At 37.2% G+C, this 16,633-nt stretch overlaps 2 protein-coding genes across 2 annotated transcripts; one reads left to right on the top strand and one right to left on the bottom strand.

Annotated features, from left to right (window-relative positions):
• Positions 1-389: 389 nt before the first annotated feature.
• On the bottom strand, positions 390-6,303 carry BIM1 (basic helix-loop-helix (bHLH) DNA-binding superfamily protein). Its single transcript, XM_023675853.2, has 12 exons — positions 6,053-6,303; positions 5,459-5,958; positions 5,151-5,228; positions 3,913-4,260; positions 3,594-3,696; positions 3,380-3,507; positions 3,167-3,275; positions 2,628-2,697; positions 2,450-2,545; positions 1,787-2,247; positions 1,443-1,572; positions 390-1,359 (listed from the first exon to the last, which is right to left on the bottom strand). Exons 2-12 carry the CDS (start codon positions 5,493-5,495, stop codon positions 1,255-1,257), a joined length of 1,665 nt encoding a protein of 554 aa, XP_023531621.2. The 5' UTR covers positions 5,496-5,958; positions 6,053-6,303; the 3' UTR covers positions 390-1,254.
• Positions 6,304-11,322: 5,019 nt separating this feature from the next.
• Positions 11,323-16,488, top strand: LOC111793971 (transducin family protein / WD-40 repeat family protein). Its single transcript, XM_023676065.2, has 12 exons — positions 11,323-11,705; positions 12,022-13,130; positions 13,284-13,460; positions 13,571-13,684; positions 14,081-14,185; positions 14,440-14,574; positions 14,660-14,715; positions 14,819-14,921; positions 14,994-15,110; positions 15,331-15,457; positions 15,578-15,708; positions 15,803-16,488. The coding sequence occupies exons 1-12, from the start codon at positions 11,426-11,428 to the stop codon at positions 16,277-16,279; spliced, it is 2,931 nt and encodes a 976-aa protein (XP_023531833.2). The 5' UTR covers positions 11,323-11,425; the 3' UTR covers positions 16,280-16,488.
• Positions 16,489-16,633: the final 145 nt, after the last annotated feature.

The following is a 16,633-nucleotide window of genomic DNA, read 5'->3' as shown; positions in this document are numbered from 1 at the left end:
CAAGATGTTTTACTTTACGAAAGTAGTCAGCAATTGTCATGTCCTTTTTCTGGATAGTAGAGAGTTCCATACGGATCTGCATTGCTCTTGCTCGAGATGTGGAAGCAAATTGTCGCTCCAGCGTAATCCAGGCTTCTCGTGCAGTGGTGATTCCAACCATCGTGCTGAGAACCTCCTCAGTGACTGATGAGTTGATGAGGCTGAGTACCAGCTGGTCCTGGGGGTACCAGACTGTGAACTCAGGGTTGATGATAATTTTGCGATTCCCTGTTTCTTCACTTGGTTCAACGGCGATCGTCTGGCTTGGTGCAGGCATGGATCCATCCACAAAACCAACAAGGTTTTGGCTACGCAAGTAGGGAAGGATTTGGGTGGACCACAGTAGATAATTTTCTTGTGTAAGCTTAACACTAATCACCTGACTGATCGACGGAGAAGACATTGTGTTGTTTGGGATTGACATGTCTAACAGCAGAGGCTATGGATCTCGTGGATCTTATTTCGGCTCTGATACCATGTTAGACGAACACGACTCTCCACAATGGTATGATATTGTCCACTTTGAGCATAAGCTCTCATGGCTTTGCTTTGGGTTTCCCCAAAAGGCCTCATACGAATGGAGTTAGTATTCCTCACTTATAAACCCATGATCATTCCCTAAATTAGCCGATGTGGGACTTCCATCATCCAACACCTCCCCTCGAACAAAGTGCGCCTCCCCTTAATCGAGGCTCGACTCCTTTGGAGTCTTAGTCATTTTTGACTGCCTTCGAGGAGGGGCTTGACTCCTTTTCTTTAGGAGTTCTTTGTTCGATATTTGAGGATTTACCAATTTATTGGCACGACTAAGTTTAGGGCATGGCTCTGATACCATATCAAGTTTATGCAAAACTGTACCTCACACTATTGAGGACATATTCTATTTATATTGGCAAAAGATTAACTAATAGATCCGATTTCATAGGAAACTAACGAAGTAAGCCTATTCTTATGGCATGACTAACTTCAAGCTATTCTAATGGATTGACCAATTCTAACAGAAGCCTCTATATAGAAATACAAAGAAGAATTCAGGTCAATGTTACATGCCCATTGTGCCCATGGCATCCTCAACTAAATGAATTAAACTAGACATAAATTTTGGGTAACTGTGTAGTTTTTAACCAGTGGAAGACACATGGGAACCCCACCGAAAAGGAAGAGGAGCCCCTAAAAAAATGAATAAAAAATTATGAAAAGAAAGGAATTCTCACACTAGCTTTTCACAGTCCTGAGCTTCTTTGTGGCCCTCTCGGAATCCTCTGCAGCCGAAACTCTAGTGTGTATCGTCTCCATATCGTTGATGGGAATGTTGTTATCCTAGGAATCATGAAAAGATTTAGCAGTAGTCCCTACAATAACAACAAATATTTGTTCTAGTGGCGAAGGAAGCATCTGAATACCTTGACAATGGATGATGGAGCTGTGACTCTCCTATTTGCTAGTTCACCGAGTTCTACTTGCACAGAGATCCTGGCCTGCGATAGATCCACCCCAGACCTCTGCAGTGCGTGAGTGAGAGTATTTAACAACCTGCTAGCAAAATCAACAGGAAATTGATTAGTCATTCAGTTGTCAAACCGCTGTTCTCTGAGAGCTGCCCAATAATAAGATCTTCACAAAAATAAATTTTAAAGACGTGATCCAAATATTGCGCAAGTGCACAAAAGAGGAGTAGAATAAAGAGGCCAAGGATATAAAAATAAAAAGATCGAAGATGAACCAGAAAGAAATTACAAAATCTCACCCTTGAGAATATACACTTGAGATGTTAACGGTACCCCCTTCAATGGTCAAATCTTGTTCTTTCTGTAATTCACTTGCAACAGCAGCGTCATTGTTGTAGCATCTGGCCTGATACGACAGGATTTGAGACTGCGATGAAGGGTGATCGGTGTCGGATGACAATGGTTTCGAGGCTTGGGGCACCACACTTCCATCCCTTGTAGGTGCATAAAGTTTTGGTGGAATGGACATGGGAAATGGTACTACGTTATTTGTTCTTCCAGGATGGTGATCAACTGCTTTCAAGGTTGTCGCGGAACTTGTGTCAGAATCGACTGCATTATGTGAACTCCCAGGAACAAGGGGAGATAAAGGGGCATTTTTCTCAACAAAGTTTGCTGAAAAAACTAGTGCAGGACCAGGCCCACTATCTACCCCTCGAGATTGATCATTATAGCCATCTGCACTTCGTTGATTGTTTCTCTGCGCAGTCAGATGTGATATTTAGAAATAAAATTTAGCTGTTTACGGATTATCTATTTACTATATTGTTTAGGGCCTCAATTACAAGCAAAATACAGATTCCTTTACCGACAAATTGTATACATAAAACACGCTGATTCAAAAGTAGAGGAGTTATTTCAATCATGAATTGAATGCAAAAAAACTAGAAGGAAGTGATTACCAACGGCATTAATTTAGCAATTTCCCGATTCCATTCGTGGTATGAACCTTCATACTTCTGTACCTTTTCCTGTAAGAATTGAATGTACTCAACCACCTGAAAAGAAAAATAGCAAAGCACGTTATGGATCAATAAAATATAACGTGGAAAATGTAAAGCAAATTATTAAGAAGTGCACCTCTAATAAGAAAGACGCCTTGTCCTTCTTTTGGTCACTATGAGGAATGAGGCCTCTAAGCATCTGAAATCTGTATGATAGGCAGAAAAGAGTTATATTAGAAGCAGTTGGCTACAACATCCAAGAAGAATGCTGCTGAGGTGCAATTATTACAGAAACCACTGTGAAGAGAACACAAGAGGAACGCGGGAATAAAAACTACCCAAGATTGTTCATTTCTCGTTCCCAATAAAGATTCATCAATAAAGGGACGTGAACTGGGTAGATTCTACCAATCTATGATTTAGGCCAAAAGTAATGAAATTAAAATTGTAGTCGTAAATTGAAGCCCTATAATAAAAGACTGGAACCGCCTAGATTCGGTGATTTTTCCAGAAATAACAATGCTCCTAATATGAACATTACAGCAAAGTTAATGGCAGGTTCTACAAGCTACCGTCATATTATCAAGTATATAACAAAAGACAAAGAAGTTCCCTTTGACTGCACTGGTCGACTGACTAATGAATTCTAAGTTGAATAATAGGAGAAACACTTGCCTATCGTTTATCTTGCTTCTTCTTCGTTGTTCTGTCGCAGAGTGCTTTGATCTAGGAGTGTTTGCCTTTTGATCAGAGCTGTTCCCATCAACTTTAATCCTCAATTCTCCTGCAGAAGTATTTCGAAACGTTTAGTTAGGATACGTTTAATACAGTAATAAAAGAAAGTCGGAAGAATTATCTTTCAATTGCTATCCGGTAGCAGCATAATACCTTTATTGGCGGTAGAGATCTCTTTCTTGATGACAAAGTCACCATCGTCGTCTAGTTCCTCGTCCTGAGAGTTACTCTTGGCCGACTTTAGCATCTCCATGAAGCTCGGGTTCTTTTTTCCTCTCGGCCTGCAAAGATTTACTTGGAATCAATTCCACTGAGAATTTCAGAATGAAACTGAAAAGGAGAAAGAGAGAAAAAGATAAAGACTGACTGAGAAGATGAGAAACAACTGAAAGCGTTGTGATGGTTGTTCGAAGATGATTGCGACGGCCGCTCCATGGACGCCGTCCATTGGCTCGTGCTCGCCCGAGGTTCTGTCCACAGGCCAAAATTTAAAAGGAAGGGACAAATAAAAGCCATCGACGGTGTTGTCTGGGCTTAACACCTTAGCACAGCCCATACGCTAAAGCCCAGATCTTTAACAAGCCCACCATAATTTTCACTCTTTTTATTATTCTAAAACTTGAAATAATTATAGAACAATTTTTGTTTTTGCATGCATGCGAATGAAAAGATTAATAAGTTCATACCATGGGGTCTATCTCCCAAAATATTCTCCTTCCCTGTCTTTCCCTTTTTAACTGCACATTCCTCCCACAGAGTGAATCCACTTCCATTGGAGTTCTCATCATTTCTCTCACCGCTGCTACTCGATCGAGCACCAGTAAAAACCGAACCTTCCGGCTTCGGCAGAGTCCTCTGATCAAAATATGAAACTTGGCTTATGCTGAAAGTCCCGATACCTCCGGGGAGAAAATGCTCGACGGAAGTCGGCGGCACCGGTGGTGGCGGCCTCTCCACGTTTATCTCTTTCTTGCTACTGGCCTTCCTTTTTCGCTCTTGTGGTTCCAGGAAATCGTGTGTTTTAAGACAGCCACCTGCTCAATCCGACATTAAATTATATAACCAAAACCAAAAGAAGTATTCTCTGCCGCACTGTAACAAAAAGTCCTTAATTACAAGCTGATTAGCATAAATTTCTACTTGCAGTAAATTTCAGTCGGATTCATTTTTTTATTAAATGAAGTAGCAGATGCTTTGCATGATACTGAACACTCAAATATGTGATAGTACAGTGAAGAAAGTTTCCCAGATAAGAAATTTCTTGATACCCATCATATCCTTTAATTTGAGTAAGAACAGAATTCTAATACACCAGATTGGAAAGACAATAAAAGATCTAACTGGTATAAGCAAATATTGTCTATTTCAAAATCCTCGATCAAATATCCAATTGTATAGAATTATCGACCACATTCTTCCGAGTTCTCCAATGATTTCTCAATCTGAGATGATAATTTGATGCTGGGCATTTAAAAGGTAAAAGAAGGGGGCGAAATCCAAGATTTAGCTGTAATGTGAAGAAATGGAAAAAGGAAAAGTTGGGGTCATGTGCGACGTCAAATCAGGGCGATGTGGGGAAGGGGCAGAGGGGACCCCCGGCGCCCCACTCCAATATGAAATTGGGCACTAGCTGCTAACTGCTGAAGCTACGCTTTTTCTTTTTAGATTTCAGCAGCCTATGCTGTTAGCCCAGCCAGCCCCGCCCCAGACTACGCTTTTGAATGTTTCTTGGCCCCAGATCCATGATTCAATGCTTGTCACGTGCATATACGTTTCTCGATTTTCCCCTCCCCTCTTAAATATAAACCCCCAAACATAGATATAACAAATAATATATTACACACAGATATGATATCTGGATTCGTAATTAAGCTCAAGACGAAAGAAAAAATTAGAATAAAAATTAAATGAAATTAATGAATACCTTGTGAGGATGGTCTTGGATCTAGCTGTGGACTTGAATGGGTGTACAGTGAGAGGAAGTCATGCGTTGATTTGCTTCCTGTTCAAGCACGTTCAAGATAGACTCCGTTAACTCAATTTGTTTTGGAGATTCTAAATTCTTATCGTTATTTAGTTCCATATGGTTATTGAATTGCTGAAGCTTCAAAAAGTTGAATCGATTTTCTCGTGGAAAACAAATAGCTACAGATTCAAACTGATTAGTGCGGGGACAATTGAAATGCAAAATTAGTCCGAGTTTAATTTTAATTTGTGAGGAAGAGGAAGTACCTTCGGCTCCAAACGGACGAGGTTGAGGAAGTTCCATCGGATTTTTCGCCAATTTTGGAATTGACAGTCCACAACCGGAAGATGAATTCTTAGAGAATTTTGATTTATGTCGCTTCGGAAATGGTAGTGCTCTAGGAAATTCAGAGCTCGATTGTTGAATTCTGGAGCAAGAAAGAGCAGGAAAATTCTGGAATTAATTCTTAGATCCACACCAGGCATGGAAAGCAGCCAAATAGCAAATTTCTGGAGCAAGTCTCCGGCTGGTGAAGATCTCCAAGACGAAGCAGTCCCAGTCTCTTTACGACAAAGCTAGGTTTTCCAATTCTCGCATTAGGTAAGGATTTGGCGCGATTCCTGGATTCTGATTGTTTCTCGAGAAAATCACTTCCGATCGTCAAATTTCAGAGAAAATTCTTCTTCTAGAGACACTTCCACCGAGAAATCTCCGCAAACGTTAAACGACGGCAAACGGCGAGTAGTCACAGCCAAATTCAGAAGATCTAGCATCCAATATACACATCAAAAGTAATTCCACTATGAACAGTAACCGCGAAAAATCGTATAGAAACAAAATTGAAATTCAGATAATCTTACCAGTTCGGATGCAGTTCCGGCACCGGCGAGCTTCAGCAAAACGATAATGGAGTTTGATTCAGCAACTTTATCTTCATTAACAGCCAGATTTAATCAGAAGCTTGAATACTACGAAGATAGAAAAATGGCAAGAGAATTGATTTCGATCTAAACTATTTTTTGCGAAATTCAATGTTTGTAGGCGAGCAAACAGTGCTGCCGAAGACGAGGCTTGAGGTCGGAAGAACCTCTCTCTCTCTGTTCTCCATATAGTGTCAGTCCGATCTTTTTATACACTCGGCGATCGTCCCTCTTTCCAAATTGCGCAGGTAGTTGTTTTCCGTTTGTTACGACGCCGTTTGGCTGACGACGTTGCGGCGGGCGGACGGCGTTTATGCTAGCCTCCACGAATTTTCCGTCCCGTTTTCTTCTTTGTGTGGTGTAATTATAATCCACGGAGGCTGATCAACTTCACGTTTTAATCCTTTTTTTTAATTAAAATTAAAAAAAAAATAAAAGAGTTTTACTTAATCCCGATTTTAAATTAAGAAATATGATTATTGAATTTTCTTATTTATATGTATTTTCTCAATATTTAATATTATAAATCTTTCTCATAAGTGCGGGCACAAATCCCAATTATTAACTTAATAAAATAAACAATTAATTAATTAACTACTAAACCAACGTTGGTTAATTATAAGGTTTGACTGCCACGTGTCCCTCGATTTAATTTTAAAAACATAGTACATATCGTAAATTAGGGTTAATTTAAATTGTAATATAAAGCTCATTAATGTAATTTAATTCAGTTGGATAATGATTGACAAAGTTTGTACACATAAAGCAACATGATACAGCTTGGCGTGACAATGTATATAGCAACATAATTAAATTAATATGTGGTTCATATTCCTTTCCTATCAATATAGTAGCGGTTCTTATTATATGTTTGATTAATTTAAATTTTAATCACACAACGAATCTTGGAGCAACAGCTATGCCCTCGCCTCCTTTTGATTAATTTAAAAAGAAAAATGTATAATGATAATAATATTTGTAAAAAGTGATAGGGTCCAGAATTTAAACACATGGATCAAATTATAGTTAATCTAACCTTTTTTATAAAATACTTGTCGAGGTAAAAATAGAGAATTTTAATCTTGCCCTATAAATACTTTTTAATTAATTTTAATAGGAATTAAAATTAGCATTATATATATATATATATAATATGGTAAATTAATCCAAACACTAAGTTTTATATTTTATCTAAAAAATATCTCTAAATTTTCAAAAGTTTTAATAATACAGTTTAATAATAAGATAATCTCCAAAATATTCTTATAGATAATTTTGAAATAAACCATTAATATTTATTTCAAAAATATCATTAAACTTTTAATATTATTTAAAAATATTTTTAAATTCTAAAATTTGTCATTAATATTCTTTCCCTCCATTTCTTGAAGTAAAAAAAAATATATATATATATAATTTTAAAGTAACATTATCACTCTTTACTTATACAAAAAATTATTACAATCAATATATGAAAAGAAACGTCTATCCACGTTTTAAAGATTATCTCCAAATTTGTTAGTCGTACTAAAAAAATATAAAAATATTTTTGAATTTAAAAAAATAAAAGATATTTTTTTAATTAAAAATAATTTATGTAAAAAAAAATAATGGCAAAGGTATTTTTTAAGTTTAAAAGTAATATATATATATATATATATATATATATATATATTAATAAAATTATAAATATTTATGAATATTTTAAAATAAAATATAAATATATTTTTATTAATTTAGTTTAAGAAAAAAAAAACAGATAGTAAGGTGGGGCCGGAGTAGTTTCGGTTGACCTGCAGCTCACGTGCAAAAAGAAGGGCAGAAGACGACGACGTTCGTAAAAGGGAAACTGCGGATTAGCACAGCCGACCAAGCCACTGCAACTCTCAGCTCTTGTCCTCTCACCCACACAATAAATACTTAAATATAACCTTCTCAAAATCAACTCCTACCAAATAAGTAATAGCTACTAGCCAATAAAAAAACAGAATTTAAAATTTTAAACATTATATACTATTTTTTTTATATATATTTTAATCCTACCATATTTAACTCCAATCTAAGTGGAAAATGAAGTTGTTCGTGAATCTCGATCATCGCTGCAATGAAATTATGCCTATTGAAGTCCAATTCTATCATGTATCTTTTTAACACCTAGGGACGACAATGAAGTGGCAAAAATTTGATACTAAACATAACGAGTTTCATTATCGGCAAACATATTGTATCGGACGACTAAAAATCCTCTTAAATAAGAAACCGTCACTTACCTCAAATTTCTTTTATTTTTTTATCTGGGTAGTGATCAATTTATGGATTTATTGTATTTTCTAAAACTATAACCTAAAGTTTTGGACTATATAGCATTTTATTATAGAATAAATAATGAATAATCTTTAAATTAATGCAAAAAAAAAAATTTTGAGAGTCCCGAGGCTAGGGTCATAGGCTGCTACGGAGCTACATGTACATTTGATTCCAAATAATAAAAGATTCTCGTACAAAGAAACATCTACTCACACTGCCTAGGTTCATGCATGGACCTTCTTTATAAATAAATATACTATATGGTCCTTTTTTAACTTTATAATTATTAATTAGTCTCATTTAAATACAACTTTATGGTTAAATTAATATAATAGTGAATAATTATAGCCCACAATAACATAGTTTATACTAAAAAAATTGAAATATTTTAAAAATAAAAAAAAATTAGAATTATTGTTAAAGCATAACCACACGATAAGAGCGGGGAAAGTTGTATCGGGAACCAGCAAGAGCGGGCGAGGAAATGACGGGACTTGATGACGTGGCGCTAAATTAATTAATATAATAAAAGATTAACATTAATTAATTTAATATCGAATACTTATGGATTGGCAACAGAACAGAGTGTTACCCCCGTAACATAAACATTCTCTGGCGAAGGGAATCCGTTTAGGGATCCGTTAACAAATCATAAGAGCGTGACTGTCGCATAATATCCAATCAAACTTTGGATTACTTTAATTTAATTACAGCCTAATAATGAAAATTAATTATAAAATATGGACGCGTGGCGGACTCCCCGTTCAATCCGGAAGGTATCACGTGATTATAAAAAATGTTTGCCCACCACGTCCTCACGTGGCCAACTCAACACTCTCCGTTGGCAGCACCCACTTTTAAGCGATGCTTTTATTATTTTTTGCTCCGAACAAAAAATTAATAAATTTTCGGATTATTCATTTCTTGCCCTTGTGACATTTCATGATAAATTAAATAATAAGAATAAAAAGCTTAGGTTATAAAAATAATATAATCCTACCGAAGACATGCGAGTTGAAAGTATAAGCCAAACCCATGGCTTTGTTTGGATGAGGTCATTTTCGTTAATTAATTAATTAATTTTTTTATTTTTTTATGGTTGGTGGATGATTTTAATTTAATTGTTAGAGGCATGTGAGAGGAGATGCAATCTGTCAGTGGCCTAACGTGACGCCCTAACAGTAGGAAGAGGATAGCCGGATAGGGTATTGGACGACGTCGGTTTAATTGCATGGTCACTGCACGTGATTCCCCCAACCCGCTCACGTGCGCCCATCCTTTGCTCTTCGTCTTCTTCTTCCACTCCTCGCGTGCGGTGGGGACCCTTAACACCCATTTTCTCACGCCGTTAACGGATCCCGTCACGTTCTTTAACAGCGAGTCATAGTTTGGAATTTTTATTTAAATAAAATAAATAATATTTATACACTTTCTCAAAATGTACTTTATTAATAATATATAATTTAATCTCGGAGTACGGTGAGAGTAGAAAGTAATATTTTAGCCTGTAGTTGAAATTTGAATTAAGAAAATAAAAAATAAAAAGGGAAATAATAGTAGGGGTGGAGGCACGTGCCGGGCATGCGGGGGAGGGGTGGCGGTGGGATTATCTGAATCTCTCCATCTCTCTTTCTCGTGACGGCGTCACGTGGGGGAGAAATCTGGTAGGTGGGACCCACGAATTTCCGGAGCCGGGCCTACCAAAAAAGCAGAAGAGATGTAAATCAATAAATAAAAAGAAGGGTAGTGGGAGCATGTGCCTCGCTTTTCCACCGTGACCTGTCGTGTATGGGTCATTTTTAAGATCTCTTATAAGGTTTTGACGTGTGTTTCCTCTCACGTGCTTTACCACGTGATCTTTTTTTTTTTTTTTTGCTAAATTATAAAAAATACTAAATAATTTATAAACTTTTTAAAATATTAGTTGTGTTACCATCATATCAATTTTCATTCAATATTCTAATAATTTCACTATAAAAATGTATTTATTCTTTTTTAAATTCAATATTATTAAATACTACTTATTGGGCCTGCAATTATAGTATTATTTGAGTTGGGCTGATAATTGGGCCGGGCCTCTTGTTCTCAAACTCGCAATGCTATTAAGAAACTAGTGGATGAACAACATGATGTTTTTTTTATTAGACAACTAAGCGCTTACATAGTCGATGTGGGTCATTTTTTTTATTCGATTAAGCTACTACAATGCTAGCGACTCGTTAGAACCAAGGAGAGATCGTAAATATGCATAATATTTTATTCAATGATTATAATATTATCAATAGTAGACAAATTTGTAGACTCATATTCAATAATTATTAAGAGACAGTCACATTGTAGCGGCTTCATTGAATAATTTGTCAAAATATATATTTTAACGTAATCTTTAGACGAGTTCAAATATAAAATAATTGTGTGTATATATATGTGTGTGTTATCTTCTAAAATAATTAAGACTTTTATAATATCATATTTAAAAAATAAAATACATATTATATTGAAGTGTGACAAGCATAATTAGCGCAATAATTAATGCCATAATCAAATGGTTGAATTTATTATCAATTATATTAGATTATACACTAAAAAAAAAATTGTTAGGAGAGATGGAAGGTTATTTAGTGTACTTAAAAGAACCTATTTTATTTATTTATTGCAGTATTTATACTGTTTAAAAAAAGGAAAAAGGAAATTATTTTATACGGAAATTGGTGATGGTGGTTGTTAATCTAGTCGGCCCAAGAAGCGATAGTGGGCCGTATGGGAAGTAGGCCCAAATATAATGGGGGCAGAGGGTTCAAGAGCCCATTAGGCCCATTACCATCGGGAGTTCCCGCGAAATCTGAAATATGTTCATCAAATTTCCCGCCTAAAGAAGAGGTATAGATAGAAAATCATCGACCAAAGAGCTTCCACTTCCATTCTTGGCTGCTCCGGCGAAACTACAACAGAAGCCGGAAGAAAGATACTCAGTTCGTTAATTGAAAGGAGATTACTGGAGTTGCTATGAAAATCCGGTCGGTGAAGCTCCGAGAAGCCCACAAGGCAGCCAGCAATGGCAAGGCTTCGTTTTGCTCCGTCCTGTGGGATCAACAAGCGTACCATATTGTCACTGCTTCGTCTTCCGAATCCGCCATATCCATCCATGATTCTCTTCTTCCTTCAAATAACCCGAAGATCATTCATCATCATCGCGAAGGGGTCACGGCTCTGGCTCTTAGCCCCAATTCCACCTGCCTCGCTTCTGGATCCATGGATCGATCCGTCAAGCTCTACAAGTTTCCCGGTATTTCTTCTGGCATTCGTTAAGCTGAACTTATATTATCATTCTTTTGGGTTTTCTAATTGTTCTCTTATGTGGAATCTCTGAATTTCAAAAGCTATGCTTAGGTATTGGAAATGTTAGTTTTACTATGAACTGCTTCGATTAGTTTTGGACTATGAATGATAACTTTCAGATCTGTCGAAATCTTGAATGTTGCCTCGTTTTCTTTTGAGTTGGTTTGTTTCCCCCAGAAATGTATTTTAGGATCAATCTTGTTAGCTTCATAGTTCTTTGGGAATTATGTTCCTGTTAATTTTACGAGGACGATGGTTTGCAGGTGGAGAATTTGAGACCAATATCACAAGATTTACGCTGCCAATACGTACCCTTGCGTTTAATAAGTCCGGAAGCCTCTTGGCAGCAGCTGGCGATGACGATGGTATTAAGCTAATTAACACAATTGATGGTTCAATTGCTAGGGTTCTGAAAGGACATAAAGCAGCCGTTACTGGGTTGGCGTTTGACCCCAATAGTGAGTACATGGCATCGGTGGATTCATTTGGGACTGTAATTTTCTGGGAACTCCAATCTGGAAGTATAATACATAACCTTAAAGGCATAGCTCCTAGCACAGGTTCGGACCCTTCCGTTCTGAATGTTTTATGCTGGAGCCCTGACGGAGAGATGTTAGCAGTCCCAGGATTAAGAAATGATGTTGTGATGTATGATAGAGATACTGCTGAAAAGCTATTTTCATTGAGGGGAGATCACACCCAGCCTATTTGTTTCCTGTCATGGTCACCTAACGGAAAATACATGGCTACTTCTTCCTTGGATAGGCAAATTCTGATATGGGATGTTGATCAAAAGCTGGATATTGATAGACAGAAATTTGACGAGAGAATATGTTGCATGGCATGGAAGCCAATTGGCAATGCATTGGCTGTTATTGATGTCATGGGTAAGTATGGGGTGTGGGAATCAGTTGTTCCATCTTCTATGAAATCTCCAACTGAAGATATCCCAAAATTGCAATCAAGGAATAGCAACGGCTTGCTCTTGTTTGATGAAGAGGATGAGGAGCCTAGTGAACATGGCAATTTGAGTGATCTTGGAGAAGATAGCCATTATGAATCTGAATTTCCAACTCGAAAAAGGTTGCGTAAGCATTCAACAAATGAAGAAATCCTGGATGAGGCTGACAGCGAAGATTTTAGCCTTCTCCCGAAGTTGGAATCCTATAAAATGTCACGTCGTGTTAAAAAAGATAAGCCAGATAATATTGACGAGGGAGATATAAACATTGCAACATATAGTAAATTGAAACTACGGGAGGCATTTCAACCAGGAGCTACTCCCTTGCAGCCGGGAAAGAAACGCTTTTTGTGTTACAATATGCTTGGAAGTATAACAACTTTTGAACATGATGGGTACTCCCACATAGAGGTAATCCTGAGCCTTCAACTTAAACCTTTTAGGTTTCTGCCGTATTGTTGCTTGCTCTCATTCATGTGCTATCACTTGATAGGAATCAAATTCATGAGGGATATGAAACAACTTTTATCTATATTCTAAATGACTGATGCTGTCCCTTTTCAGATAGATTTCCATGACACTGGCAGTGGCCCGCGAGTTCCTTCAATGAATGATCATTTTGGTTTTACAATGGCTGCACTGAATGAAAATGGTAGCGTCTTTGCAAACCCTTGTAAGGGTGAGAAGAATATGAGCACTCTAATGTATCGCCCATTTGGTAGCTGGGCAAATAACAGCGAGGTTAGAATGTTTTTACTTATAGTTTACAAGTTCCTCAGCTTCATACGAATGGTGCAAATTTCTATGGCTACTAAACTATGCTGACTTGGATATCTACTGTAAAAACTCAGTGGTCGATGAGATTTGATGGAGAAGAAGTTAAGGTCGTTGCAGTTGGTACCAGATGGGTGGCTGCATTTACAAGTCTTAATTATCTTCGCATCTTCACAGATGGTGGTTTACAGGTTTGTTGGACAGATTTCTTAACTAGCTGCATATTCGCAACTTATGCCCTCTTTTCACCTTAAGTTTAAATGCTAGAGTTTAGTGTTTCACATTCAGAATTTTTCTTTTATTGCAATTTAAGAACCAAATTACCTTATGATATATAACACAAAACCAGGAGAGATGACTCAGAATGCAGCAAACGATTATATTCAATTTGATGTGTATTTGTTTGTTAGCTTTAAGAAGCTAGGAACTTGAGTTAAACGCCAATTGTTTTCTTAACTGATAAGGATCTTACTACCATTAATTTCTGCCTGAATATCCTTGCACGAAAAAGTCCAGCCAAATTTGGGAATGAAGGTGATGGTAAGTTTTACATTGAATAATAATGTTGCTTAATGGCTTTATTTCAGAAGCATATTCTTTCTCTGGATGGGCCAGTGGTGACTGCATCTGGCTTCAAGGATGAACTTGCATTTGTGACTCATTCTTCTACCTGTCTTCCCACAAACGACCAGGTCTATACTCGATCAGACTTTCCTCTATTTTGAGCATGATTGATTCGTGGAATCTATGCATAGGATGTCCGATGTCTATCTTACGAATTTCTATTGGACATTTGGAAAGTCGTTATTTGTTTGAGTTGGAGCATATTTTTAGCGCCCTTCATAGTATATTGTAGGACGGCCATAGTGAATAAAAGTTTATGATGGTGGAATTTATAATCTTGAAGATGTAATTGTCTAACCTGAACTTCATTCAAAATATGCAGATGCTAGAGTTCAGAATATTAAACATCTCTAATGGAACACAGCTCTTAAGAGGACATTTGCCATTAACTCCAGGATCACATCTCGCATGGTTTGGTTTTAGTGAAGAAGGAAAATTGAGTTCCTACGATTCCAAGGTACGTTAGCTCTCGAGTAGTTTGTTTATATTCTTCAGTTGGTTATTGTGAACTATGTATCTTATTTTCCTACCGTTATTTATAGGGTGTACTCAGAGTGTTTACAAGTCAATATGGTGGCAGTTGGGTACCATTATTCAGGTTGATCAACATGCTATTTTTTTTTTTTGGGTATATCCATTACAAGTATAATTCACATCCTACCTTCTTGTACTCCTGTCTGAAGTTCAGATTTGTTGTGCAGTGCCCGTAAAGAGAGGAAGTCGGATGAAAATTATTGGGTGGTTGGGTTGAACACAAGCAAGTTGTTCTGTGTGATATGCAAAAATTCTGAGTCATACCCACAGGTAACAGAATTTCTTCTCCCCCAAACTCATTTACCCTGTATCATTGCTGAGCGTAATTTCTGTCTGCTTCAGGTGACACCTAAACCAATTCTTACTCTACTAAATCTTTCATTTCCTCTTGCACTCTCTGACCTGGGTGCAGAAGCACTTGAGAATGAGTTTATGATGAATAATATGCACCTCACACAGGTCAGTTTGATACTTCCCAATCTTGTTTTAATTCTGAAGCTTTTAACTCTCTCTATGGCTATTAAGATCATCACTTATGTCAACATCATTTAGCGTGGAAGCTATGAGGAAGAGAAACTACTTTTTTAATTGACATCGTTCTTTTTTTTTTTTTTTTTCTTTCTAAGTTGCTACTTTCATTTGCTTTCACTGTCCAAGTAATGTAAATGTATTCACACAGATCCATGGGAGAATGGAGGAAATGGCATTACTTGGGTTGTACGACACAGAACTAGATGATGAGGCATTCTGTATTGAAGCTGCTCAAGACAGATGCATCTTAAGGCTCATTGCTTCCTGCTGCAACGGTTGGGATTTGCAACTTTACTTTAACGTCTTAGACATTTTGCAGTTCTTTTTCCTTTGACAAGGAATTAAAAATTACGATCTGAGGTTTCATCTAACTGAAGATGGTGAAATTTTTCCAGGTGATAAGCTTGTCAGAGCTTCTGAACTAGTAAAACTTTTGTCGCTGGAGAAATCGGTGAAGGGTGCAATTAAGCTGGTTACTGCTTTGAAGCTTCCTAACTTGGCGGAACGTTTCAATGCCATATTAGAGGTATAGGACAAACTCCCAGAAACAGCCTTTAAATCCTTTGATCTAGCAGTGGGGTCTCATATTTATATATATGTAATTCTTTTTCTAATATCAGGAAAGGTTGCTTAATGAAGCCAAAGGGACCATGGAAACCACCACCGTTTCAAGATCTAAGTGCAGTGGATCTGTGTTACCTAACGCTGCAACCAGCAGTAGTACGCTAAATTGTGCAGTAAAAGGCAGAAGTTCAGAAGTGAGTCGTCCATCCTCACCTAAAGGCCCAATACTCTCTGCACCTCTGTTTACAAAGAAACTGAAGTCCGACGGAGCAAAATTCAATGATGGAAGAACAGAGGATAAACAAAGTTCAGGGGTGGTGAAGAAGGGAACAGAAAACAGTGGTGGTGACACAAATGTAGCAGCGGCAGATGTGAAGAAAGCAGTGTCATTGAGTAAGATAGAGTCCACTACCCTTGAAACTAATCAACATTTGAATTCATGTAACAGTGAGAAGGTGAAGGCAGGAGATTTAAATCAACAACCTCAATGTACTCGCCCCTCGAATCCGTTCTTGAAGTCATCAATCAAGTAAAATCAGTTTTTTTTTATACTTGCATTTGTTGTTGTTTAGAATGTGTAAATTATGAGGTAGGAATGAGAATGTACAGTTCTATTATAGGTATAGGTAGCTTAAGTGGCTAAACCTTTCGTCAATTGTGATGTTATGAGGTCTGTAAGCATATCTCCATCTTCATCCTCTCCATATAAATGAGGGAGGCTTCAAATTTTCACATTACTCCATTCTACTCCATATAAAGTAGTAGAGTACTGAATCCTATAGAGGCTCATCATCTCTTCTCCTGTTCTTCAACCTCATCACTCTCTCCTTCAAAACCTCGTCCTTCCTCCATACTCTTCTTTACCCAAAGATGAGGACGTCCTGATG

Source organism: Cucurbita pepo, chromosome 4 (assembly GCF_057944985.1).
Source record: "Cucurbita pepo subsp. pepo isolate OVF chromosome 4, ASM5794498v1, whole genome shotgun sequence".
NCBI classification, from domain to species: domain Eukaryota; kingdom Viridiplantae; phylum Streptophyta; class Magnoliopsida; order Cucurbitales; family Cucurbitaceae; genus Cucurbita; species Cucurbita pepo.
Note: the sequence above shows the minus strand (reverse complement) of the source record. Positions and strands in the feature narration are given on the sequence as shown.

What these genes read in the sequence shown, in the direction of transcription:
- BIM1 (XM_023675853.2), bottom strand. Translation starts at nt 5,495, where the DNA reads ATGGAACTTCCTCAACCTCGTCCGTTTGGAGCCGAAG. An exon ending in TCCAAGACCATCCTCACAAG is followed by an intron (nt 4,261 to 5,150) that starts GTATTCATTAAT and finishes CGGATTGAGCAG; the next exon opens with GTGGCTGTCTTAAAACACAC. An exon ending in TTGCTAAATTAATGCCGTTG is followed by an intron (nt 2,248 to 2,449) that starts GTAATCACTTCC and finishes CTGACTGCGCAG; the next exon opens with AGAAACAATCAACGAAGTGC.
- LOC111793971 (XM_023676065.2), top strand. Translation starts at nt 11,426, where the DNA reads ATGAAAATCCGGTCGGTGAAGCTCCGAGAAGCCCACAAGGCAGCCAGC. An exon ending in CAAGCTCTACAAGTTTCCCG is followed by an intron (nt 11,706 to 12,021) that starts GTATTTCTTCTG and finishes GATGGTTTGCAG; the next exon opens with GTGGAGAATTTGAGACCAAT. An exon ending in ATGGGTACTCCCACATAGAG is followed by an intron (nt 13,131 to 13,283) that starts GTAATCCTGAGC and finishes GTCCCTTTTCAG; the next exon opens with ATAGATTTCCATGACACTGG.